General features: G+C 38.1%; 2 protein-coding genes across 3 annotated transcripts; one reads left to right on the plus strand and one right to left on the minus strand.

The window, feature by feature from the left end:
- Positions 1–27,863, minus strand: LOC113667306 (condensin-2 complex subunit G2). 2 transcript variants are annotated; one of them, XM_089182638.1, is made up of 34 exons: positions 27,670–27,863; positions 27,066–27,230; positions 26,430–26,556; positions 26,096–26,165; positions 25,860–25,944; positions 25,114–25,248; positions 23,726–23,820; positions 22,970–23,039; positions 22,222–22,314; positions 21,844–21,936; positions 21,394–21,519; positions 21,147–21,269; positions 20,555–20,611; positions 19,785–19,937; positions 19,027–19,158; positions 18,113–18,206; positions 17,572–17,661; positions 17,349–17,470; positions 16,883–16,960; positions 16,501–16,571; positions 15,865–16,033; positions 15,519–15,614; positions 14,673–14,753; positions 13,923–14,048; positions 13,381–13,475; positions 12,488–12,581; positions 11,660–11,759; positions 10,827–10,904; positions 10,092–10,198; positions 9,747–9,881; positions 9,526–9,623; positions 9,153–9,253; positions 8,480–8,570; positions 7,614–7,974 (listed from the first exon to the last, which is right to left on the minus strand). In XM_089182638.1, the coding sequence occupies exons 1-34, from the start codon at positions 27,748–27,750 to the stop codon at positions 7,908–7,910; spliced, it is 3,498 nt and encodes a 1,165-aa protein (XP_089038764.1). In that variant the 5' UTR covers positions 27,751–27,863; the 3' UTR covers positions 7,614–7,907. The 2 variants fall into 2 exon arrangements, with proteins under 2 accessions (XP_089038765.1, XP_089038764.1); XM_089182639.1 differs by lacking the exons at positions 7,614–7,974; positions 8,480–8,570; positions 9,153–9,253; positions 9,526–9,623 and adding an exon at positions 1–211.
- LOC149040504 (uncharacterized) lies at positions 1,268–7,114 on the plus strand. The gene is made up of 3 exons (XM_089182640.1): positions 1,268–1,738; positions 4,701–4,769; positions 5,932–7,114. Exons 1-3 carry the CDS (start codon positions 1,526–1,528, stop codon positions 5,977–5,979), a joined length of 330 nt encoding a protein of 109 aa, XP_089038766.1. The 5' UTR covers positions 1,268–1,525; the 3' UTR covers positions 5,980–7,114.
- Positions 27,864–27,923: the final 60 nt, after the last annotated feature.

Consider the following 27,923-nt stretch of genomic DNA (forward strand, 5'->3'; position numbering starts at 1 on the left):
ATGATGTAATGAGCAGCGGTGCCCGCAAAAAACTGTAAAGAGAAATCACGAATCGGACGACAGAACTCAATTTTCACTACAAGGACACTTAACAATTTGAACTACATCATTGCCTCAGCAAGGCAGGAGCGCTTGTTGTTATTTACACGATAAAACTCGCAAATGTAGGTAACTCAGGCACAGCATCGGTGACATCTTCCACAACGTGCGTCTCAAATGAGAAAGAAAGGAGAAAAAAACTGAAAGTGCCAGTGGTAAATATAATAACAAGAAAAAAGACAAAGAAAAAAAAACCGAAAAACAAAGGAAAAGAACTTTCACATTACAGTAATTTTCAATTGGATGCTGAAAGTAATTCAAGACTGCTTTACACCGCTATGTGATTAGTCCAGAGACCTTACGCCACTCTCTCAAACAATAAAATGCAAAGCTAAAGCCAATCACGATTTGTTCGCCACAGCAGTTCTATTATATGTGTTGCGAATGTTTGTCAGTACAGCAGACACCAGTGGTTTGAAGAAACAAGCATTAGATCCGCTACCGCGTTTCCGACCAAGCTCCGTAAGCCACAGGTTAAAGAATCGAAGTTTGTCTGTTCAGTGTGTACTTTTAGATAATAAAGTCAGGGAGATTTATCAATATCGTCTTTACTTAAAGAATACACAGTGATGGTAAGCACTGTATTATTTTGATAAGACGATATTGAAATCTTCCTGAATTGAGGTACTTCTCCTGAGTTACTTACCATCACTTAAAAGCACGCTCTCAACAAGTTGATAAAGCAGCTTGGAAAGATGCGGTAAAAACTCCACTGCTTTACAACCTGAGGAAAAAAATGTCCACAAAATCACATACATAATAAGGTGCTGTCCTGTCTTCCTAGCACTACCGACAAAAGGCGCCTAAATACCTGCATAAGCACGCAGTTCTCCTTCCGTACCCCAAGTAAGTGTAAGGCTTTTAATAAAAACATTTCAAACACCTTGTCCTTAAAATGCACGCCAAAAGAGAAGGGAAGAAAAAGTTGGGACGGAACCTGGTTTTATGATGTTCGTGATAATAAACTATAGCCTATTTTAAAACTTCATTCAGAAAAGTTCAGTTCTTATCAAGTGTTTTATTAACAAAATTCAGAGACTGTTCATTTCGACTGTCGCAGGAGATCGTACACAAAGAGTCAACACAAGGAAGCGAATTTCCTGTTGTTCCATTTACATTTTTAATTGCGCAACAAATGTATTTAGTGGAACTAACATATCCACTCACCGACTTTTGCTAGCGATGTTGTAAAAACTGCCGCCTGGTTGTAGAATTTTTCCTCGGCTATTCAGGCATATCAAAATGGTCTAAGGGAAATCAAACTGCAGATCCTGGCCAATCAATAGAAAATATTGTTTGTACCGTCGCGGGGCAACACAAGTTATAAACAATATTCAACCTGTAACCGCTTGTTGCCTCGAAGCACAACACCATCACGTTTGGGGAGGAAGTCGAAACCTTTGAGCGGTGATTGGAAAATTTAAGAATGAGCGACTGGTCGAGTGGTCTCTGTGGCTGTTTCGAAAATGTTGGAATCTGCTTCAAGGCGTTTTTCTGCCCATGCATCGTTGCAGGGCAAATTGGGGAAGCTCTTGGAGAAAGCTGCTTCTGGCACTGTTTCGCATCCACATTATGGTTGCCAGGAGTCTTAAACGGGGCGGAAAACCGCGGAAAACTTCGGGCGATGTACCAGATCCCGGTATGTTGGGCTTTTGGACTTAATCGAGTGCATGACCTAATGAAAAGTTCAGGGTACAGCATCATGTCAGAATCATGTGTTGACAATAAGCAATAGTTTAAATTTCTTTAATGAACTGCTGAAATCAAAAGAGATAGACCCTTTGAGAAGTCTATCGTGTGCTACATGTACACGGGATTTCCCTGCAAGTATTACTGTCTTTATGTTGGCAATTTCTAAGGTCAGTCTGAAGAATTTACTTGACCTAAGTGCGCAATCTTGAGAACATAGCCTAGATAGTTTTCAGGGCATCGAACGATTTAACGAACCCTATTGTAAATCTTGTTCGTGCGAACTTTTTTTAACAAGCTTTGCTTTCATTTTATGGTGGAAAGCTAAAAATTATCAAAAACAAAATTTGAAAACATAGCGCAGACATAGCGTGAAAGGATCGCTGGAAACTTCGAAAGATGATTGCAGTTCACTCGCGTGAATGTTCTTGAATCAATTATTAATTATCACTTTATGAAAACAAAGCTACGTCTAAAACAACTTTGAATATATCACGAAACACTAAGCCGTGGATTCAAGACATCTATAAAATATTCGAATTAATCCTCAAAATCTCTTAAATTTCGATCGAAACGGAATAATTCTCAGACCATGTCCGGCAAAGCGTGTGGAGCGTTGGCAAAAGAAAATAAATCAGATTAGGGAAGGAAAGGATCAATCAGAAACAAGCAAATGCTAATGATATTTCGCTTATTGTTCATGTCAGTGAGAGGCGCGCGTCAGTATGGAGATTATAAAACAGCGAGATAGATTGTAGAAGTGACTGTGTAAATGAAAGCTTAAATAGCGGAAGAAGACGAGAAAAGAGGAAATGGAAAACGGAAATAAGGTCTTAGGACAATTACATTTACAGTGTTGTATAGAAGATTATACAAATTTATTACGGAGTCAGTATTCAATACCCCTTTGCGTGAGGTGAAGTTGTCTCTTTCGTAGGTCGGAAATTAATTTAACAGTTATCTTTCAAGTTAATGAACCTCAGACTAAAATTTCCCTTAGGAACTCGGTACTTAAGGAAATTTGTTTTGATAACTTAAATCAGCAGGTGAAATTGAATGATCTTGAAAATGATAACCCACTTGCAATTAGTTAATTGACACGTGAGTAGTATGCTTAATCATCCATGCTGAAAAAGCGAAAAAAACGTTCGAGTGGAGGCATTTCTGTCAATGGAAATTAAGAATTCGTAAAGCAAATTTTATGGAATTTGTCAATTAAAAAATCAAAGAAACATTCCGAAGTTATTTCGATTTTCCATTGAATGCAACTTTTATACATTTAGTAGAAGTAATGTACATCTTGCCCATTTTTAACTCGTGAATTGCGCGCATGCGCAAGAGCGAGTTATAGATACGATGTGGGGAATAGCATTCGCTCGCTCGCTCGCTCGATTGGTCGATTCCTGTAAAATTTGTTTAGATTTTAGGCTTTTGAGTGCATTTGATAGTTTTTGGCGAGCAATAAACAGACGAAATGGCGACCTTTGTTGCTAAGAATAGTGGTGGGATGAAAAAGAAGCCAATGATAATCTTAAAAGAGTTTTCTTTTTCGTTTTAGTTTCAACAAGCGGCGCCAGCGACTGGCAAGCATTCAAGGATTCACACTGAAATAACAGAACAACCTTCGTTTTTCATAAAATTGTAATTTACAATCCTTGAACTTGAAAACAATCCTAAGATTCATTGAAAATATCACTTACTGCGAAGCGCTCGGAGTTTACAGATGTTCTAAAGCTTTTTCTGTTATAGCGTGAGATTGAGGACAAAATTGATCATTAAGTTTCGTCGCGTGTGTTTTTCCTGTGTGAAGCAACAAAAGATGCCGGCGACTGACGAAATAACAAGTTAACAAGAAAATCAAATAACACCTAAACAAACAATTTTAGTTACCGATTTTCAGTGAATTTTTAAAGAACAATTTTCTTTTAAGTTTCAAGACAATTTGAAGATTCAACATACATACAACGTACTAAAATGCGAAAGTTACACACCATAAAATTGATAAATAGGCCTGAAATGAAATTCTATCTTGTTATTGATTATACGTTGCCTAGCACGTGACTTAAATCTACCCAGGCGGAGATCTAAAATGACGGTGGCAGGCTTGGCTTAGTTATATCACTCAAAACTCGTTCCCGTTTGTCTCATTTGATAAAGAGGGAATCGTTAATGTTTTCATTAAGACAGTATTGCCTTGATTTTCTTATATTAACAACGAAAGCCAGTAAATTTCACTTTTCACCCACATTTACTTCCAACCTTTTCTTTTGAACCAGAAACAAAAATGATAGACGTTTAAAACACATGACATCATCCACCTTGTCAAATGTAATAGCATGATCATTTCAATTGTAATGCCTTCTTATCCCAACATTACTTTGTTTCTTTGCTACATTAGCGAACACTGAACTACTGCTCGTACTCTAGATATGACAATCAACCACAAAATTCTCTAAACCAGATAACATTAAACATAATCTAAAAAATCATGTGTCAATTCACGAGTTTGCTCACAGAGCACTTTGATTAAAAAAGGCACCCATCTGTTTCATGCTAATTTCCTGATCTAATACACCACATTCTAAGGGACCAGTGAATTTTATTACCCTGGCGAGGTGGGGGTGGGGGATTTCGGGGATCACATGGTTTTAAGAGGAAACAGAGGGGGAATCAGTCGTCACTAACAGGGTATGAAGGGGGGTACTACAGGCAATTGACTGCCAATTAACTGGCAATGGAGAGGGGGGGGGGGAACTTGAATCTTAAGAATATTAAAGAGCCGGTCCTCCTCCCGGGCTAGCGCTCGTAACCAGGCTGTTAGTTTGTGGAAAATACGCGACGCTGAAATTAAGTTTTTGCTAATCTACTACTCACCAAGTGTTTATTTAAACTTACTTGGATCTTATTCGTAGGGTTCGTATTGTAACGACTTCCTGTTACACTTGTGCTGCCAAGAGTGTTCATATGCTCAAGAAGCCAGGGTGAGTTACATTATAGTCACAAACATATATAGAAACAAAAAGTCAGTCCTGAACAAGAGAGGATGGAGCGCTTATCGATTGAATGTCGTTAAACTAAAACTAAGCTACCACATGCAACGGACGATCAGAAGAAAGGAAAATAAGAGCAAATGAGATCGCGATAGAACTTTAAGTAAAGAAAACCAAGATGCCTCAGGCGGGTTACCCGGCAGCAGGTCCTGATTAGTTTTAGCCAGTTTCATATAATGGTTGAGAGAGTGGCGAAAAATTTCCTACTTCACTCTTAGAGCGAAGTAAAACAAAAATTTTCTAATGTCGGATTACTTCAACGCTCGGTTGAAAACTACATCAATGTCTGACGTGATTCAAGATTGCTTTTGTTTTGCTCCACTTGAATACATGACTGGTTCGGAGAGCTTGCGCTACCCTCTCATCCAATCAGATGCAGGACTAAAAACCAATCTCAAGCTGGTCAACCACGTTCTCCCGTGCTTTAGGCAGATTGCATGTTATGACTTAGAGTCCTCATTGGCTAATGATGATGTTAACGTTTGAGCCGATTAGCCTTTGCGATGACCATTTGGTATTGCTGTTTAGAACCGGAATTGAAAACTGCTCTATTCGAAACTGACAGTAATCTAAAATAACCTTAGAGGTATTGTTCTAAAAAACAGGGGAGGACGAAGGAGTTTTGATTTTTGGCTGCAGACCCCAAAATAAGCCAAAGAATATGCGAAGTTAAGTAAATTTGAAATACTTCAAGTTGAATGATCACATGCGATCCTGTCGCTGAAAGAACCTTGGTTCAGGCAAGCGGCCTAAACAGTCACAGGTCTGATTGAATTGGGGGGAAAAGGGGGGAGGAGGGGGGGTGTTTGGGGGTTGGGTCACTAAAAAGAGAAGTTCATAAAGAAGAGTTCGTCTCGTAGCTTGAACCTCCGATGTCGAGTACCTTAGAAAATGGAGGGAAATAATGAACACCCTAACATTAATTTTTTCGGCGACATAAAGACGCAGTTAGGAGGGGTGGGTGGTTGAAGTAGTTCGACATGAGATGGGTGGAGAGCCTATTTGTTCTTGCGCAGAAATGAATTTTTCTGTTATTCAACGATGTTCGAATTCCCCAAGTTTAATAATTAACTTTTTTCATTTACTTCATTAGGAAATTGCATCCCGTATGCCGGCTGGTGGCTCCATAGCAAGGTCCTAGAACTAAAGAGTGGAGATTGCGTTATCTACTTCTATCAGTGTGTCTAGGTGTTACAGAACTTTGCACGGTTCGCCATGAGTGTTTTTGTTTTATATTCGTTAAATGATAGTAGTCACACGGGGATAAAACAGGATGCAACGCTGTTGTAGCGCCTCGTCTTTTCTTTAGGAATAGGCAGATTCGCTTAGCCATGTTCATAATATCAGCTACATCGGTGTAACTGATAAGCTTCTGATTCATTACCTTAAAAAGCCAGATCTGACTCAGATAGATCCTCTTCAAAAGAGACGACCGAAATTGAATTCCACAGTTTAAGATGAGGCTCTCTTGACGAATGACAATTTGAACAAAATGTAACCTTAAGGCGTTGTCCAAGTCAGAATAGGGCGATATTTCAAGTAGGTTAAAATGATAAAAGGGAATAAGGGCCTGGAAATTCATAACAACCCCACTGTATGGACATCTTTTGGACATTTTTCTTCCATGTCTCTTATCGTTTGAATTGTGATTAAAACGTCTCGGATAAAGTAAAAATTTATTTTGACAAATCTCCTTAAAATAATCCTATGGGGAGTGCTTTTGTTCTTGTTTGTTTTTTTAATATCGTTGAATCATAATTAAGATTTCTTGGATGAAATAACAATTTATTTTGACAAATCTTCGGAAAATAATCCCATGGGGAATGCTTTTGTTGTCGTTTTTTTGTTTTGTTTTTATTTTATTGACCTCGTAGTGCAGTTTTTATCATTGGTCTTTTCCAGTCGCCAATTTGAGGAGGGTCTATTAACCTTTTCACTCCCAAGATCTCATTAGTAATGGTCCTCATTATCTGCCATACAATTCTTATAGAGTTGGTTCAGAGAATTTGATATTGGATCAACTAAGAGTCCCTTGATCGATATGTTTGTTTATTCTCATCACTTGTCTTCTTGATATTGTATTGATATTGTAGGGAGAAATTCTGTCTTGGTCACTCATGGGAGTTTAAGGGTTAACTCGTGTTCACACTTTCACAGCTCACTTGATTTTTGTTGTAACTAGAATTTTGAGACCAGGAAGCCGTTACGTTGTGACGCTTTCGACTTTTTAAAGGTCGCGTGAAACTACCCCAATAAACTAATTATTGCACTCGAAAGCTTTGTCTGAGTCCCATGTCTAAATATTGTGGGGTGGAACTCCTGCTTAGTTCTAAATATGACAGATTGGAGAGTACAGTTTTTCTATGAAAAGTACTAGGTTGTATCCAATCGGTATCTAAAATCCCAAATCGGACATGTCCATTTGGTATCTAGAATCCAAAATCGTACACTAGTTTCTAGCATCGGACACTGGTGTCTTATATCAAACACTATCGCCCAAAGCCAGACGCAAGTGTCTAGAATCGGACTCTAGTCGACGCATTTCCAAGAATGCAATCAGGAGTTCCTGCCTTGGTAATGAGGACGAAAAATAACTAGTCCTCTCATGGTGCTGCGTTTTTAAATTTATCCTGCGTGGAGTATATGGGCCTAAAATGGATTTAAAGAAGAATCGTACCACTGATGAAAAATATTTTCCGGAAATGTGAGTAATTACACCAACCAGCCGACCCACAAACAAAGCTATGAGGGGAGGAACTGATAACAGAGGCAGAATTCATATTTTTGTTGCAAACCTGTCCAGTTTGAAAGTATTTTATGACAGAATTTCAACATTTGTCTGAAGTTCATCATAACAAACTAATGCGCCAAAAACGTAGCTAAAGTTGTTTCTCAGATCGCAATTTACTCCAAGAGAACAAGTACGAGCCACGTGTATACAGTCGAAGAACGCTAAAAGACACTTTCCTTTCAAATAACATGCTCCATAACAAAAACGAGTCAAATACTAATTTTGACACAATAGACTACCTAAAAAAGTCTGTTACATTAGCCCTCTGTTTTAACCTTCTATGTCACAATTTGTAACTTGGAGAGAAATGTTTGGACCTGTGAACGGGCACGTTGAATGTCCTTCCTAAAGAAACAATAATAATAGCAACAAGAAGTAAAGTTATGGACAACTAATCATTTAGCTGTCAGTGGAAACTGAAAAAAAAAATCTCATCTTCAGACGTCGAGTTCTTTGCTTTACTATCAGGCAACTGCCACCTATGTTTCTTGAGAGATAAATTGTCAAATTCACCAGTAAAGCTGAAGTGTTTTCCAAAAAGTGTTATCTAAAATCCTCGGCTACAATTGGCAGCCTGAAAAGACTACGTTTGGCAAAAAAGTTCAAATCAAATGGTGTTGTAAAACAATGCGTTGATTGAGACTCATATCTGTTGGAACGCTCCGAACGAGTTTCAACTTTCACAACCCAAAGTTTTTATGTTCAACGAAGAAATAAGGGAAAAACCTTTCTATACAAAACACTGGGGCTGACCATTTCAGGCGGTGTTCTTCCTCTAGTCCTAACATGGACGAAGAAGGGTAAAGTAACAAACAAAACAATAACAAAGAAAACGACAATCATAACACACCTTTGTTCCACAAAATCGCCTCGATCACAAGTCTTTAACTGTTCGTCAATGTGAAGAGCGCAAGTCTTAATGACGTTTGTCTCAGATTTTCCTGTCAAAAAAAAAAATAAAAATAAAAGAAATGAAAAAATTTCATATCTCATAAGTTTGAAGAGATGGACGGGGGGAAAAGAAAACTACCTCACAAAAAAATTTTCTCCCCATTCCCCCCTCAACATTAAAAACTGTCCTTAGTAGGTTAGTAGGTGGTCTCTTAAAGTAGACAATTGGGACAAATTTGAAGGTGATAAAGGATGTGACAAACTTATGACAGACAGTTTTCTGGCTCATACATTGGATCATTAGGTTGAGTTCTGCAGATAACTTTGGGCTCAGTTTTATGACAAATTTTAGCGTCGGGCTCTCTGGTTCTTACTCTCATAAATCCTGGACAATATTTTCCCTTATCTGTTAGGAAGAGGAGGAGGTGACAGTAACGGAAGGGGCGTTAGAGAAGCACTCCCAAGGTAACGAAAGGAAACCATGAATATTATTAAAATGATTAATCGATGCCAATGCTCGCCTTACATTAGATCAAATAAAGAAAATTGATAAGCATTCAAGAACTTTCCGTTGCATTAAATGTTCAACCCCCTAGCAAAAGAATCTAAACAGGACACAGGTGATCTTAAACCTCCAAGGGCGCCCAGAAGTGAAATAACAGCTCCCTGTTGGTCAATGTTTTCATCGACTGCTCCGGACAACACCCGCTCTTTCAATTCCAACAAGAAGGATCTAAAAAGGCAAAATAATAAGTAATATTAGTGTCATTTGTGCTGTAAGTATTGAAAGTGTTGTAAAGAATCTTATAACCCGATACTGACTATCCAATGTTAGTATTATCACTAACGTAGAAACAGAGGTTTTAACAACTTTTACCATAAGCGGCTGCCAATGATGTAATGAGCAGCGTTGCCCACAAAAGACCGTAAGGCGAAATCACAAATCGGACGACAGAACTCAATTTTCACTACAAGGACACTTAACAATTTGAACTACATCTTTACCTCAACAAGGCATGAGCGCTTGTTATTATTTTCACAATAAAACTTGCAAATGTGGGTAACTCAGGCACAGCATCGGTGATATCTTCCACAACGTGCGTCTCAAATGAGAAAGAAAGGAGAAAATGTGATTGGTCCAAAAAAAAACTTACGCCACTCTCTAAACCAATCAATGCAAAGCTAAATCTAATCACGACATGTTCGCCAAAGCAGTTCTATCATACCTGTTGCGTGATGTTTGTCAATACAGCAGACACCAGTGGTTTGAAGAAACAAGCATTAGATCCGCTTCCGCGTTTCCGACCAAGCTCTGTAAGTTGGAGAACTTCAGCCAAGGCGGGACGAAAAGTGAGAAGTGCCTGAAAAGCGAATAAATAAATGAATGAATGAATAAGAAAATCAAATATAGGATAACACACGATTGAAATAAACAAAAAAGGAGCACAAGCAGGTGAAAGGGACGAAGAAACAGGGAAAACTGCAAGCGAACGGAACAAGGAACAACATTGAACCAGTTAGAAAACGTATGGCACGGATGGAACACCATGAAGAAAACCGTTATTCCTTACCTGTGGTAGAACATCCACTTCTGTACTGTCACAAGCAGTCAATATTTGAAGTATGTTTGTCAGGACAATCGACACAGGCCCACTTTGAACAGTGACATTTCCTGTTTCTGCAAATAGACAAAGACAACACAAATGTAGATTTTATTCCATGCACTGCGAGGAGCAACAAATAAATACACCTTATCTGATGGTTTAAATGTCTGCGCCAATCACATCGTTCACCGAATAAGGGAATTATATTTCATTCCATTTATTAGTCAGTTAACCATAATCATTTTCAATAGCTTGAGGTTTTACTTTTTCGTTTTTCTAGTATCATGGCCTTGAGGTTTTAAAACAAATCTGGCATTATATAAAAATCGTATCGAATGCATGAGGCGTGCGCGAAAGACGGAAACACCTCAAACAAAATAACGAAAGTGACCATCCGCACAAAAAATGTGTTTTCCTAAAAGGTTCATTACTTAGAATCAAGCCGACAAAGTATTTGCACCACTTTCCGTTCGTATTTTTGTCCTGTGCAACAATGTCCTACCTGTGTAAAAGTTGGCTACGCTAAACCACAAGTTAAAGAGAATTGTGTGTTCAGTGTGTACTTTTATTAATAAAGTCAGGAAGACTTATCAATATCGTTTTCACCTAAATAATACACAGTGATGGTAAGTTCTGTATTGTTTTGGTAAGACGATAGTTATAAATCTTCCTGGCTTGAGGTACTTCTCCTGAGGTACTTACCATCACTCAAAAGCACGCTCTCAGCAAGTTGATAAAGCAGCTTGGAAAGATGCGGTAAAAACTCCACTGCTTTACAACCTGAGGAAAAAAAATGCCTGCGAAATCACATACATAATAAGGTGCTGTTCTTCCTGTCACTACCGACATAAAGCGCCTAAATACCTGCACAAGCACGCAGTTCTCCTCCGGTACCCCACGCTAGTGTCAGGGTTTTAATAAAAACATTTCAAACACCTTGTCCTTAAAATGCACTCCAAAAGAGAAGGGAAGGAAAAGTTGGGACGGAACCTGGTTATACGCAGAATTCATATTTTTGTTGCAAACCTGTCCAGTTTGAAAGTATTTTGTGACAGAATTTCAACATTTGTCTAAAGTCCATCATAACAAACTAATGCGCCAAAAACTTAGCTAAAGTTGTTTCTCAGATCGCAATTTCCTCCAAGAGAACAAGTACGAGCCACGTGTATACAGTCGAAGAATGCTAAAAGACACTTTCCTTTCAAATAGCATGCTCCATAACAAAAACGAGTCAAATACTAATTTTGACACAATAGACGACTTAAAAAAGTCTGTTACATTAGCCCTCTGTTTTAACCTTCTATGTCATATGAGTTCGTGATAAAAAACTGGTACCTATTTTCAAACTTCATCCAAAACAGTTCAGTTCTTACCAAGTGTTTTATTAATAAAATTCAGTGACTGTTCATTTTTCAATGTTCAATTGTAGCAGGAAATCGTGCACAAAGAATCAATACAAGGAGGCGAATGTCCCGTTTTCTGACTTTCTTAATTGCGCTACAAATGTATTTAGTGAAACTAATAAATTCACTCACCGATTTTTGCTACCGATGTTGTAAAAACTGCCGCCTGGTTATAGAATTTTTCCTCGGCCATTCGAAGCATGAATATCTCGCTCAGGCACATCAAAATAGTCTAAGGAAAAACAAACAGTAGATCCTTAATACTACATCACAAGAGCCTCAGCTTCGAAACGGACTTGTCACACTCATAGATAAGCAAATTCTCATAATGCGATTGGCTATTCCAGAAAACAGAAAAAACTAAATCAGTCAATAAGCATTTACCCTTTGAACGCTCGCGGCACGGATCTGTATGGCCCTGCTCACGATCTCACTTGCGGCCTTCATACAAGGGTTTTTATCGAAATTTTTTTTTACTGAAAGCGCGCACACGGGGCCGTATTGATCATATGATAAATCGGTTTATTATATACTCAACAAAATATCGCGTTTCTGATTGGTCAATGATGAATGCATAAATAGGTTATAGAGTGCAATAGAGGTTATGGAGTGCAATACGGAGAAGTTGCCATGGAAACACCGGGGGAAGCGCCAAATTTGAACACCAAATTATAAAAAAATGGCTGACAGTAGCGCGATGGAGTAATTTTGTCGAGAATATAATAAATAAAAAATCATATGAACCTGCTCGTGCATTTCGTGATTTATGGTCACTCGTGATGTTTTGAAAATTCCCAAATTGCACTCGCCTACGGCTCGTGCAATTTTGAGAACTTTCAAAACATCACTCGTGCCCATAAATCACGAAATGCACTCGCGTTCATACGATTTCCTATACTTATCGCGTGAGACAACGTCAGGTGGTGAAGTTTCCAGTCTAGTGCTAGTATCAATACATACCTCTACTAAGTGAATTACCAAACAACAAAATTTTTCCTCCTCGCGAACACGTTTGGCACCAGTAGCTACTTTCATCGATTCATCAGAAACTTTCCTAAAATTTAATTCACACTGTTATATACATTTCCATTTTGTTCATGAGACTCATAATTTTGCTAATTACCACAACAACTAACTGAAAAGAAAGCTACAGACTTCTCCCTTCCTCGGAAAAAAAAAAGGTCCTCACAAGTCATTGCAAATTGAGAACCCGTTGTAAAAAAAATAAGGAAAGCAAACGCTTTCCTTGTAACATAGAGACTTAAGGGCGTATGCAAAAAAAATATTTCTGTTAATATCTATTTAATAAATCAACCACATTTTTCCACTGTCTTTAACCTTGATGATCATAGAAATGACGTTGACAATTTTAGAAACTAGAGTAAAACCACGAGGAACATCAATTTTTCCTGATTGCTGAGCGCTGTGTTACATGATATGTCATTTTTATCCTCTAAAACCTTTTATATAATAAGCTCAGTTATGCACGAAGTCTGTTTGATTCTCACTTATGATCTTTCGGAGGACAGACGTATAGATGACGTCATCATTAAAACTAATTTTTAATTCTTTATTATATAAAACAAATAGATTCGAAGTTGTGTCATCAGTGACACACTCGGCTGCGCCTCGTGTGCCACTTTTTTGTTCTTACCACATTTTGACGTCATTTGTGATCTATTACCGAACAGACGCACGGCAAATTGGAATCTATTTGTTAAATTGACGATGGCCCTCGACCAATTTCTACAGTTTTTGTAAAAACATAGACACCATGCACGTTCGTTATTGCAGCGTTTACGTATCTACATCATGTAGGATAACCAAAACATACTCCAGGGGAAACCACTGACCTATCCTTCTTAATTACTGGCAGTAATACTCTGTCACCCCAGACAAGCACGTTTTCCATGGCTGTCAAAGCTCCTTCATGATCATCATTCTTTTCCTTCAAACACAACGAAGACAGTTCGTAAATCTTCAAACTTGATACTCAGAAAGAAGCTAGGAACACATCAATGCACGGATGGCATGCAAGAAGGTAAATATTGCCCAATGTACGAACGGAGAAAACGCGTGTGAGGCGAGTTTGTTTTAAATAGTTCTCGAAGAAGTTTCAATCACCTGTCATAGGCCCGACTTAGAATATCACGATATCGATAACAGGGAAGTGGGAACTGGTCAAGTAAACTTTCCTTTGTCTTTCAAGAACGCCTCCTTAAATTACTACGGTCAATTCACTATGTTTGGAATATCATTAAAATCATTATTATAATCATCATTATTACCATTATTATTATTACTGTTATTATTATTATTAGCCCTATTATTATAAGTATTACTATCACCATTACAATAATCCTCTCCTTTACAGAGAACTGATTTTTGTATTTACCATGTGGTGTAAGTGGATTTCTGACAGACAGTATGCCTGGAAAGCCTTCTGAAAGAATTCTACGTCACTTTCGGACAAAGGGACTGGTACTGAGTCAGTTGATGTAAGATGAGATTCAATGATCGCCTACGGAAGTAATAGGGCAGAGTAATAAACATCACGCTAAACTAAAGGGCGTTATCCAAATACATCACATTCTCTCGCAAGTTTAAAAGGAAATGTAGAGCATTTAGAGAAGAGAATTACCAATCCAAGGAAATGAAAATTGACGAGAGATTTACTTCACGGTATTCCTTAACCCTTCAACTCCCAGAAGTGATTGAAATCTGACTACTCCTGTTAATATCCGTACATTATCCAGCAAACAAGTAATAAGAATACTCATGCTGATCAAGTAGATGTTTTTTTCATGATAAAACCCCAAATTCTTGTAACTAATTTATTAGGAAATGCGTAGCAGCCAAAGAAGAGAATTAACAATCAAATCTTGGAGTTAAAGGGTTAACTTACGCTTCTATAACATTTCCCTACACTCCTTGCGCTTCGATTGCTTTATCCTTCTTCCCCCTTCCCGCGCTTTGGACTCAGACAAGTCTGTGCGAGGCGATCGTTCAACAAACGGGGCATGATAGTGGTGCTGGGCGAAAACCCTCCGCTACAATCCCGCTATCAATAAACACCCAAAAGAGGCTTGCTGAAAAAAAGGGTTAGGTTGCAATTCATTGCTCATGGTAGCAATCACACATTTACCATTATCAGCCTTAAATTATCAGCTATCTTTCGTAATTTGTCATGGTGCTCCTGCACTGCTGTGCGGCACGTGGGCTCACCCTGAAAAAGGATGAAGAAGTATCAGGCGGACGAAATGTCCTGCAAGTTAAGGTCAAGAACATCTGAAAGACAGTCCAAAAAATGGAATTGGGAGATACGACAGTGTTTCCGCGCACGGCTCGATTTGTTGTAAGCAGGTAGAGGACTGGGTACAAATGCCAAAAAAAGGCTGGTTTGGAAAGAGAGCCCTACCAGTATCCACAAAAGAGAGCTTCAGCTCCTAATTCTGATTGCGAAATAACGCGATCGAAATAAAGAAATTTAACGCTGACCCTTTAAAAAATGTTCAAACCAGAGAGCTTGAGATAACTTTTAGTATGGATTGCAGGTGGGCCAGTGGACACTCACACGGAGCTCCACTGGATTGAGAATTGAGTTTCGATTTATAAAACGCTTTTCGATTGAGTGTCATAAAACCAAAACCAAACTTATCACAACGGCTGATCAGAGGAAAGTAAAATACTCTTAGGAACCAATGAGAACTTCAACTAAAATCAACCAAATTGCCTAAATTGCGGGAAAACGCGGGTGACCAAGTCGTGATTTTTTTAGCTTTGCACCTGATTCGTTGAGCGAGTGGAGCGAGTTGACCAATCACAGAGAGAAGCAACGTAAAACACTCCATTGAAAATGGCTCTAATGTTCAAAATTAGAAAAAGGCATTGCTCGAACAGTCTGTCTTTGCACACGCCCGGGAGTAAACAAATTCAGCCGCGCTTATCGGCCAGTGCGTGCACTAAGAAAACGTGACGTCAACTAGTTTACCATCATCCAAGAAAGAAAATCCAATGCCAACATGTGTTTGTTCTCTGGAGGCAGCTGGAAGGTAACAGATTTCTTTCTGTGTCGTGTCTTTTCTCCCTAACAAGACAAAATGTGAATTTTTTTTGTTATCTAAGGCGCAGGTTTTGTAGCGGCCCTATGGAGTTGAACCATTACGATTCAAAGCTTTAAATCTGTTTGTTAAGTCAGTTTATCGTTTGCGTAAACAATTCAAAAATGAATGTTTTCTATGATATAAACTGTTTTTGGGTTTACGTGTACAGATTTCATTGAATTTGCTAACCACTTCGAATTGGAAACAAAAGCAGTTGACGACACAATTCAATACCATTTTGATATCTTTTCTTTGTCCAGTCATTCTAGAAGCTATCAAGTCATTAATAAGCTCCAGTACATCAGTGGTTCTGTCCCAGGAACACAGGCAGTTCAACAGTGGACCGTACTCTGAACTAAGTGAGCTGGCAGGCAAGCTGGATAGAGATGAAAGACACTTGGCGCTGGGAAAAAAGAGGGAAATAACGATAAATAAGAACTAAATACCGGGTCGTGCTGGCCTAAGGGATGGACTACCAGAGAAGTTATGGGGGGAGGGGGTGGGGTTTTCAAGACATGCATAATTTTTTTTTTTTTAATAATGGTCTAGCATTATGTGCGCTGGACTGAGAATCGAAACGTCCGAGTTCAAACCCTGGATAAAGCTGTGTGTTGTGTTCTTGGGCAGGACGCTTTCCCCTTCAAATGACTCTTCCACCTTTGAGTACATTTTTTTGTTTGTAAATATCTGTCAGAGACAATAGACGAAAGCGTTTGAGGTGGAGGTCAGGGGGATTCCTGACAAGGACTAACATTCCACACAAGAGAGGAGTAATATTTCAGTTGCTTCAAGCCAAAGAAACCGGCCGGAATAAAGCTCCGGTTGCTACGCGAGTTAAAGCCGTAGAAAGACTAACGTACATGTACCTACCTAAAGGCGGGCAGTGATGAGGACGGAAGAAATCCAGCAATTACTAAACAAGCTGCCTGAATGCGGGTTTGCTGTTAAGAAAAGCATGCATTTTGTTACATTACACTTTGCACTTGGATTTTTTTTTTCAATTTTCGTTGGTAGGCTGACAACTTACAGTTCAAACCAAAGTCAAACCTTTGGCAACGTTTTTACCGGCAAAATGAGTTTATTTAGAGATATCATACCCAAAGAAACTTCAAAGTCGTGGGTACCAAATATTTATATTGCTCACTACAAATTCCGGTCTAGATTCAGAGGGAAACGTATACATTTTTAAACAGAAGGGGAAAATAAAAATTTGTGGAGTCATTTTGTCGGGTGATGAGTGAGTAATACATACCTTAAATACTCCAAACAAAGTGGGAAGAGCGTTTGTGAACTTTTCAACCAACTTTGACCTTGTTGCGTCGTTGGCGCTCTAGAAAGTGGAATTTGAATAACGTATCATCACTCAGAAAATGTTGACACCCACCCGAACGAGTTTTCCTTTTTGCCCCCCCCCTCCCGAACGAGTTTCCCTTTTTACCCCCCCCCCTCCCGAACGAGTTTCCCTTTTTACCCCCCCCCCTTCCAGCCTCCATCACTCTAAAAGTGAATAACTGATAACTGACTTGCCCCCGAAGAGAAGAGTTTGACATTTCAACCCCCACTCCAAACAATAAAGGCTTCTCATAATGGGGTGCAGAATTGAAGTTATCCCTGTGGTTTCTCGGTCTTCGAGCCTCTTACAACTAAGTTGATTTCTCCGCTTTCCTGATCAATTCACTGAATTAAATACCTGAAAATCAGGTTTCAATGAAGAATACCTTGTCCAATTTGTCCTTGATACCTCCCCAACAGATGGCTATTGTCTCAGCCAGGCCCGCTAGTGTGTTAACATCATATGTCCCAAGTTTCTCCAAGCACTCAGAATTCTCTTTGTCCTCAGCTTACCAGAAAATGACATTTACAATGGGAAAAAAAATTAATAAAATGACCACGGTTCTACTCTCTCAACAATATCTTCAGATTCAGATTTGCATCACTTACCTTGGCTAACAGGTTCCAAGGACAGACTTTCATCATGTTCATTTTTTGCACACTTCACCAGGCAGTTACCCAGAAATGCTATGAACTTGCCTAAAAGAGAAACACTGAATGTGAAATTCCATCAAACAAACATATGCATGTTCATTAAATAGTAGTGGAGAATTTGATGTTGGACATAACATTCACGGCGAGGGTAGAGCCTAAAATTGCTGATAGCCTAATGACAGGAAAATAGAATTTATCCATTCGCCATTACTTGTTGTAAAAGTTTATATAAATTAGAAGGCCGCTTCAACCCTTTCATGAAACAATCAAATTTAAACACTAATACATCATAATGAATATATCCTCGTTAGAGCATTTAACCCGCTGTTACAATGAGTTTTGAGTTTCTCATTTTCAATAATTTTCCCAAGTTATTTACTCTTGGTCTACTTAACAACAAAAGCGCCAGTTTTAGTCAAATTCCTTGGACCGGAACATCTGCTTCAAAGGTGTCTTCAAAAGAACTTTGGCTTAAAATACCATAGCAGATACTAACCTGTTGCCGATATGGTTGTGTGTAGGTGAACATATTGATAAAATTTCCTGGCTGCAAGAGGATTGGATTGCCACAAAGCTGAACACCGAGTGGCCTACAGGTAAAGATATAAATAAATGCATAAAGCTTTAGCCGTATTTGTAAAGGGGGTAGGGTGAGGCGAGGTGAGGGAGGGGGGGGGGACCTACAGACCAGATCGCACAATGATAAAAAACAAGCAAATGACACAGAAAAACATGTTTAGTGACTTTCAGAAATAAGGCTTCTGTTTGAAGTAACTGGCATAAAGAAGGTGTACAATGTTTAGGATTTTAATTAATTTTGAGGCATATACAATATCTAGCTACCCAACACCATGCTTTTAGAATTCATTTGTCACCACCAGAAATTTAATAAAACAGCATAGGGCTAACATATAACACCCACAAAACTAAACAAACCATTACAGAAGCAGTAGAACAATGCAGATTGGAAGATTGTTACGATTGTTAAGTTTGTGTAAAGAAAGTTTTCGTGCTTTGCGAATAGCTCTTACCGCTGTGCAATGTGGTTTGGTGTTAGGGTGATTCCCTGGAAAAAAGGCGTGCCATAGCTATACACGTCTTCTATTACAACAAACGGGTAAAATACAAGAGAATTACCCTACCTGTCCCAATGCAACAAAAATGAGCGTTTATTTGACAGATCGCACTTAATATCAGTTTAACGGTGTAATAACCCACTTGGGATGTTGGGAAATACGAGAAAAGTTTATAAATCACTCGTCTCCGGCTCGTGGCTTTCCAACCTTTCTAGTGTTCTCCCAACATCCGCGCAGTTTATTACGCCGGTAAACCAACAGGAAGTGTGGTTTATTGCTAATAAGCATACTCAAGAGAAAACAAGAATTTCCCTCTGTACCTCATTTAACTCACCTGTACATCAACACTCTTGTTAGTAGGATGAAATGAATTGACAAGCAGTTTGACAAGTCTCCTTATCACTGCCGCAGACTGTTCCACCTCCAACTGAGCGAGCAACTGTTCTAGTGGCACTATATTCCAGAACTGAAAAGAAACAAAAAGAAAGAATCTCTTAGTAGCTACATTGTCCGACAGAGTCATAGCAGATCTGGCAGCCTAAACATCTGCACTATGGAAATAAATATTTTTTCTTATCCGGAGGGTGCAATTCATCAACGAGTATGAAGGTGGCCACACGATGACGGGTCGTGCCTGTCGCATCGAATGGCGACGACTTGCGCTTCAGACAATACGCTTTCAGAATGGGAAGACGTGTTCATCTATGTTTGTTGTGTTTACTCTTGGTGTTCTTCAGCATGTGATGTTTTTGTTAGTGATCCCAGAACGTCAAGTATATTGCTTCATGTAACGATAAATGCATGTATTTATTTCTTCCGCGTGTGACGCTTATGCTGGGTTTCCTGAGCCATAAAATTGAAGTGAAAGAAGGCTTGTTAGCTTCGCTGCATTTATAAACTAAACACACTTTTTGTTTACAAGCTACATCCAGAGTCTTAATTCTGTCTTGGCGTCACCACCTAACTTCTGACAGGCGGTCTGACTCCAAAATACACAACCAGACTCAGTTTGCGTGCATTTTAAAAGAGTATTACATGTATGTGCATACTTAAAAGCAGACCTGCCAACATTCACACACTGCTTCAACTAACCTTTATTGCCTTGAGGCCTTTGACTAACAGCAAAACATCAAGAAAAACCACCCGCACTCTCTCCGTCTGATCATGCACCAGGTCTTGCAAATTGCTCAGCAACGGCTTCAATAGAGGGTGACTGAGACGATTGTCCAGCAAGAATTTTAAGCCCTAAGAAAATTGGACGTGGATTCTTATGTATCACAAAACGACAAATAGTGATACATATGTGAAGACTTTAGAAAAACTACAGATATTCTCGAAAGTAGTTCCAGCTTACGACACCCCTTTGAAGTAGTTAGCCACTCAGAAATTACTTTTAAACCTTGGTAAACTAGTTCATGAACAGGAATTGCTGCGAAAGCGTCTATTAAACGCGTACAACTTAGAGTGAATTTTTCAACAAAGAGTTTGCATTTGCCCATTTTCTAAATCGGTTAAGCACTTTCGAAATGTAAAACACCCAAAACCAAATTTCATTTCTAATTTGATTACATTTTTTGGCTTTTCTTAAACGTAAACCCCCTAATGAACCTGCCTGCGACCTGAGTTATAGCCTTTCAACAAGCTCTTATCGGCGCTACGACGCGAGCAGCGAAGCCCACGCGTTTTGAGCCAGACCTCTCACACTATTGATGCACTCTCTGGCTCCAATCGTGTGGGTTTCGCAGGTCGTGCTGTAACATTGAAGAGAGCCTAGAACATATTCACAGCCCGATGCACTTTTCAATTATTTTTCCAACTTGTCTGTAGACATAAATGTGAACGTCAATGTCTTTGTCTCTTACCTGAAAAACTGCTACCCTTACAGCACTAGAGGACGTGTCAAAAGCCAATTCTGTTACCTGCCAGCAAACGAATGATGACTGTGTATCACAATATTCAAATACTTTAACACTCTATATGTCCTGTGGTGGTCTAAGTGAGAACCGATAATTAACAATAATCCATACACCGTGTTTAATGTATTCTCTCAAACACCGGCCCCGATTACAAGCCAACATGATACACGTATTTTGATTGCTTCTTACTTATGATCTAATGGAAGACAGACACATAGATGACTTCCCCATAAACAACTTTTTTCTTTCATATAAAACAGAGAGATTCCATGTTGCCGCGGGTCTGAACAGTAATAGATCGCAGAATACGTAAACATGTGCCAAGTAAATCAGTGACACGTTCGGCTGCGCCTCGTGCGCCACTTCTTTGTTCTTACCACATTTTAACATCATCTGTGTTCTATTACAGAACAGAATCACGGTAACATGGTTTCTATTTGTTAAAATAGATCAGAAGGATTTTTAACTGAGGCCCTAAGTTTCATTGGGGTTTCAGCGTTTAATTTTTCCATGACACTAACAAGCAGCAAGATCCTACCAGTTTTGTTAGAAACATCTTGATGATATGAGCCGGAATAAGCTCCCAGAATACCCCGGTGATGCGACAGACACCATGAATGGCGGTGGCTCTCACTGTAGGATGTGCATCTCCAAGCAAGTCCTGTTCAGAAGAAAGATTTTTTGTAATCATAATTGCACTCAGCTTGCAACCTATTGTATTGCTAAACGAAGAGATGGGTGCTTCACACGTTGTTCCACTAAAAATTGGTCCACATACACTGTACCTTCAGAATATCAAACTGCTTCTGTAGAAGTTCATCAATCTCTTCATTCCCAGCATCTGGATTTTGCAACGGAAATATATCTGTCAACAGAGCTGCTGCATTGGCTCTGACCATAGGATTTGCCACCTGAATGGAGAAAAATGGAATATCCTAAAACAAAATTGTTTTGGTCTTTACGAAGAAGTAAGTATGAATTTCGTTGACAGCAGAGGTTTGGAAGCCAAACACCGTAGAGCTTTACAAGTTAATGCAAAATGAGCCTGATTGAGTACTTATCTGAAATGAATGGAAGTCCTTTTTACTGCAGGGAAAGCTACAGGAATAGGTAGTTTTCTTACAAAAAAAATTTTTTTCATGATACTATGTAAGTATTCAAGGGTCATCTTTGCATTAATTACAGAGCTCGATTAAATGTTTAAAAACTGTTGTTATAATGGTGTATATACATACTTTAAATGCCCTCCATATAATTGGCTGGTACAACCTTAGAAGAGCTTCATCAACTCCTCTTTGCTTCTTTTGCTGATGAATGTATTCTAAAACCTAAACACAAACAACAAGAGAGAGTAAACTTAGGTAAATCATCTGACTCCAATATGTCACATAATTATTGAAAAAGACACAAAGTATACTTCTAATAGAAAATTCTATACATCAAGTTGATTTTGGGTTGTTGTCTTTTTTCTCTACACAATGACAGTAATTAAAAATCCAGTCTAAAGATGATTTGAAGTATGTGGTTGCCACTGTGAATAATATGACTTGTGTGTAATATGTAGTACACTTATTCATCTGAATTATCTTATTTGTAAAACAGCATCAGGTTACCTTTCGTAGTCTTGATGCCATTGACTTAGTACCAGTGCGCTGTGCATGAACAGCAGCAAACATCAGGTCTTGAATACAGTTTTCTTCTAATACCTGACAATAATACGAAAGAATGCACTTAATTTTAAAATCACTGCTACTGCATCTTGTTTTTTCCATCCATGATATGAAATGGTGGGCTTCATGTAGGCCAATAGAGTATTCAGACAGATTCCCAGCTTGTTTTGCACCACTGCTTCATGGCTGACTTCTGAGAGGAGTTGTATGTTATGTAAAACCAAATGCAGTCAAAGCCAAAGAGGAGAACATTATACTAAGGAAAATAAAAGGTTTGACTTGAAAGAAACAATTAATCAAGTAGCAGGATCATGCAGCAAATGTATTCCTGCAAATAAATGTTGTCAGAGGTACATGTACAGTGTAAGCACTGTCTTTTTCTCTCTCTTTGCAACCTTACTGCATAACAAAACCATCACCAGGGCCAAGGAAAGAGCTATTTGTTAATCAGGCAGGCATCAGAAAGCAAAATTACAACAATAATTACATTTGTTAAAGTTGTCAAAATTTTAGCTACATGTACAGTTGTATGCTTTAAGTTGAGTTCACTGTGAACACCAACAACAATCCTTTTCAGAATAAACTTCAGCCACCTAATCATTGTGACACAATACAATCCAAAACAATTATCATTGTATATTGTAATAAGTTACACATTTCAATTAAAACATAAAGTTAATGAATTGTGCACCTTTAAGTAAGCTCCAGAAGCAACTCTCCAGGCACGAAAATAAACTTCACCATACAAACTCAGGACATTCCTGGGAAAGGATATAACACACATTGTAAGCATAAGGAATTACATGATCACATTCTATTGAGTGATACAAACTGACTGTTCACAATCATTTTAAAACATTACCCTCAAAATGAGACAATTGTCTTATGAGTTGACCTTAAATACACCCTAGCATTAGCATTCATATTCTCTACACTGTTCTCTTGACATTTTCCATGGAAAATGACAAGGAGAATTTGTTTTACAATCAGGAGCTTCATAAATTGGTTTACAATCATTTCATTTATTCTCCTGACCTTTACAAAAAGTATATTTGATTTAAGGGTGATACTGTAAGGAGATTTTAGAGAAGCCAGTTACTCTTAAGGGTCAAGGGATAACAGAATAAGGAATATCAAATGTTATCCTAGCTCATGATGGTATACATATCAAAAATTGTAGAAAAAGAAAAAAAAAACCTTGGGACGAGGAATGTTATAAAATTCAATATCGGCAAATTCTCTCACACTGAGTTTTCCTAATTCTTAAGACATGTGGCAATAAAGGTGTTGAAAGTTAATGTTCTGTTCATTAGTAACAGAGACTGTGCTAACAATTCCTTTCATCATTAACCTGAGACAAAAGGAAAAACAAAAAAATCACCCAACCTATATAATACTTTTAAATAAATTATCACAATAATAGGTTTGTATGAGGAATTTCACTTACATAGTACAGTAGGGAATCTGGTTTTTTATCGTTTTATGGAACTCCTTGGCCAGTCCAGGATTCAATCCAAATGAATAGCTTAAGAAACGACGTCCCTTTAGAGAGATGAGCAAAAAGCCTGGTTTGTTCAATGGATTCCTATAATTCTAAGAGTTAGTGGCACATTTTTTAAAAAAACACAAGCACAGCTGGTAGTTCAAATAAAAGCTGCAACCCAGAAGTTGCATCATAAGAGAAGTTTTTCTCCTTTTTTATTCACTCAATTGAAGTATTTATTTCAACATTTTTGGGGCTATGTTAAATAACTCTAATTTTTTTTTTGTTTACCTAAGATATCATGGGCTGTCAAGATTAGTTCATATACATGAGTAAGATTAAGAAAGCGGCAGTAGGGAATCCAAGAACAGGTTGAAAGGAATGTGCTTCATTCGAAAAGTGTGTTTTCTGCCTCTATGCAAGGACTTGAAAATATCGCGTCTTGAGCGGGATAACACCTTACAGAATTGTGAGATCAACATTGTACGTATTCTAGAAAGCTTTTTTGTCGCTTCTGTTTTTGTTATAACCAATATAGGCCATCCATGTATTTTTTACTTTCAGTTGACTAGCTAGAGCATGTGCAAGAGAAAACTTGCTGAATAAACTAGTTAAAAAAATTGGTAGACCCCGATGACTTTATTTTCCTGGTGAATCTTCAAAACCAGTAGTACCCGAACCCGTGGTGTGAAACACTATGGATAAATTGCTACCCAGGAGATATTTGTTTACCCTTTATACCCTAACATCAGTATACTTTAGATATATGAAAATTTCACATATTTGCACTGCGGTGGAGAGATGAAATTAGGAGATCCTCGCGGCTAAGAACACTACTGAAATGAGTAGTTGTAAATAGTTGCACCGGTATCGCAGAGGTCATGGGTTCAAATCCCGTACAGGCCTGAATTTTTTTCAGGTCCTATTTACAACTACTCGTTTCAGTAATGTTCTTAGCTGCGAGGATCTCCTAATTTCATCAGTACACTTATTCTCCATACTGTTCTCTAAATATTTCCTGAGGTTCTGATACGAGAATTTGTTAAACAATCAAGAGCTTCTTGAATTGGTGATCATTTCCTTTATTCTTGTGACCTTACTGTTTGATTTAGGGGTGATATTGTAAGGAGAAATTAGAAGCTGGTCACTCTTTGGGGTCAAAGGGTTAAGGAAAGGCACCTCACTATCTACCAGATAGAGATTTATGTAGTGAAAAGCATTATCCACCCTCCCAACAACTGAGGCCAGAAATTTGCTTGGTTAGATTATACAGATGCATTAGTATCCAATAGTCTAGTTCAATACTAATGTAAATACATCTCTATAGTACTGTTTCTATCAATTCCACCAACCTCCTCCAACTTGAGGTACGTGGGGTGTATCATACATTGATGTAGTAGTTGCTTTAATGATTCAGAAGAGTCATCATCAAAGTCCATCAGAAGAAGACACTGGCGTAAACCCCACACACGTTTAACATCAGAAACCTACAAGCAGTCATTACAATTGTAAATTATGTGTTACCAGTGATCATTACACTAAATTTCCAATACAGAGAGTTATAGGTAAATGCCACCATAGGGAAGGATTACAAATCAAAATGTATTGGACCAGAGATACTAAAGGAGATCAAATCCTTCCCAAGAGAGCTTGTCAAGCAGCACTTCTTTTCAAAAATTGCACCATTACACCCTTGCATGTAGATTGCTTAAATTTATTATAAAACATTAAAATTACTGTTTCAAATTTAGTTCTGCATCCACAACTTTAAATAGTTTCTAATATTCATTTTTATGCATTATGTATAATTAGTACATGGAATAATTTGCCAAGAGAAGTTGCAGAGGCTGACAATTTGAACATTTTAAGAGTAGACTCAGATATTATCGTATGAATGTTTTGCGCAAACATTTAGGTTACTTGAGGGTGTGACATTTGTATATCACAAAACAGACATATATATAATTAATTTTATTTTATGTTTGAATTATTTTCAGGAGGAAATAAACTAGAAAGGTATAACTTATTTCATATCCTTTTCCCTTTTCATTTGAATTGTGAATAAACAATTTTTCTTCATATTGTTGTTATTGCTTACCAATCCTCGGCCAAGGCTCCTTATTATCAGGTATGGGAAAGTTTGAGCGATCAATTCCTCCTTTCCTTCCAGTTCATTGAGAAACCTATGATGGATTTACAAAAAAATGTTTCATTGATCCCATGTCATACATAAAATATTCAGAGATTTATGAAAATAACAACATTAAGACAAAGATCAGTTTTAAATCATTCTGTGAATTGTACAATCCATGTTAAGTTGCATAACTGACTCACCAAAGTTCACACAGCTGGGCAATATCATTCTGCAAGGATTCAGATCCTTCAGGCAGGGACATTAACAGACCTAATGAGAATACATGTGAAAAACAAAACTTTAGGCCTATACACTGAACTTTTTTAATCTTTAAGATCAAATTTTGCTCTATTCATACTGTTTACATGAAGTTTATTTTTATCAACCAAGTTGATAATGTAAATTGGCCACCATAAAGAGTTTCTAAAGCTGATGTTTCAAGTGCTAGCTCCTTGTCTTTGGCTCTGACAAAGGGCTAACACTCAAAACATCAGCTTTAGAGAAGATGGTGAATAGAATAATTATGTAACAAACCATGAAGAATGGCAGCTGTTTCCAAAAAAGCTGAAGGGACATGTGTGGGCTTCTCTGGCATCACAACAAGAGCACAGAGGCCCACTGTTGTGACCCCTTCCAGGTAGGACAGAAGAACAGGCCACTCCTTAGAGGAAAATTATGTAAACGCATTAATTGTCAAATCTCATGTTCTAACAGAACTTTACTCAGAAATCCTAGGTGCAGTAACAGTGCCCCAGTGATGTATTGCGGTGAACTGCAGATACCTAAAGTTTGAGTTAAGGCCCAGTCATTCAGAAAGCAGATAACCCTATGAAATGGATAAATTGCAATGTAGCAGATACACAGTAAGTGTTGATGAAATGTACTGTGCTATCCAGCAGAGAAAGGTTTATCTAGTTATTAATATTAAAATTACCAGAGTCTCTATCCATCTTAGAGTATAAATGAGCCTGAATGAATTGATAGGTAAACCTGAAAAAATGCTGGAGATGTCCAATGTCTGCCTATCATCCTGCTTTATGCTATTTATGTTATTCAAACTTCTGTAAACGTATTGTTACTACCTGAAATAAAGACCGTGGTCTCTCATTGATTTCTTGCACTTTTCTTAACATTATTTTCGAATTTAATAGAAATGATTACTGGAGTTACCGAAGGTCCTTCTTCTTCAGAGTCATCCTTTTCCCGAGAGCCAACAGGATTTGTCAACAAAAGTCTGCGTGTCATGTCACGGAGACCGGACCACAATCTTTCGTGATCTTTTTTTGGCAAAGTCTGCAAAGCCTCTTCAATGTTAAATGAATCATTCTTTGAGTTCTGTTGCATTTATTGAAGAAAAAAAATGTATTGATAAATAAACGCAAAATAGTGGTTACATCTAATAATTGTACCACAAAAGCAAACATGGCCCTCATTCCTGTTATTTATCCCGTGGATGACATAATAAAATGTACGCTAGACTACACCATGCATGCTCGATACCTTAATGACAACTGAATGCAGGTATATACTTGCCACCTACAAATATGCGGCGCGTGAGTACAAGTGAAATCAATGATTGGTTCGAATCTTTGATCTTGATGCTTGCTACATACACTCAATTTCCAAAATTTTAGACTAAATACTAAAATAAACGAAAGATAAACTTTTGGTGACACTTTCATGTACGAAGGAAAAGAACAAAGAAAATATCGCGACAAGTTTGCGATCGCTCTGCAAAATAAAAACAAGTAAGTTACTAAAGTAGGTCACTTACGTGCTGTTCTATAAAACGAAGGAAAGCTTGCGGAGAATCGTTTCCAACAGAGTTCAAAAACTGTTCTCTATGATTCATCATACAACGAACGCTATCTGAGAACAAAACAACCTACTGTTGGAAAAACAACTTCTAGCTAATAATAATGTGGTAGAATTTTCAGTAATCGCGCGCTTTTTTCTATATTTCCCGATGTAAGAACACGTGACACTGAAGTCTTGATCCAGTCTTCCGCGAACGAGACGCCAAACGAG

The sequence above is a fragment of the Pocillopora damicornis genome, chromosome 9 (assembly GCF_964200805.1).
Source record: "Pocillopora damicornis chromosome 9, jaPocDami1.2, whole genome shotgun sequence".
In the NCBI taxonomy this organism is placed as follows: domain Eukaryota; kingdom Metazoa; phylum Cnidaria; class Anthozoa; order Scleractinia; family Pocilloporidae; genus Pocillopora; species Pocillopora damicornis.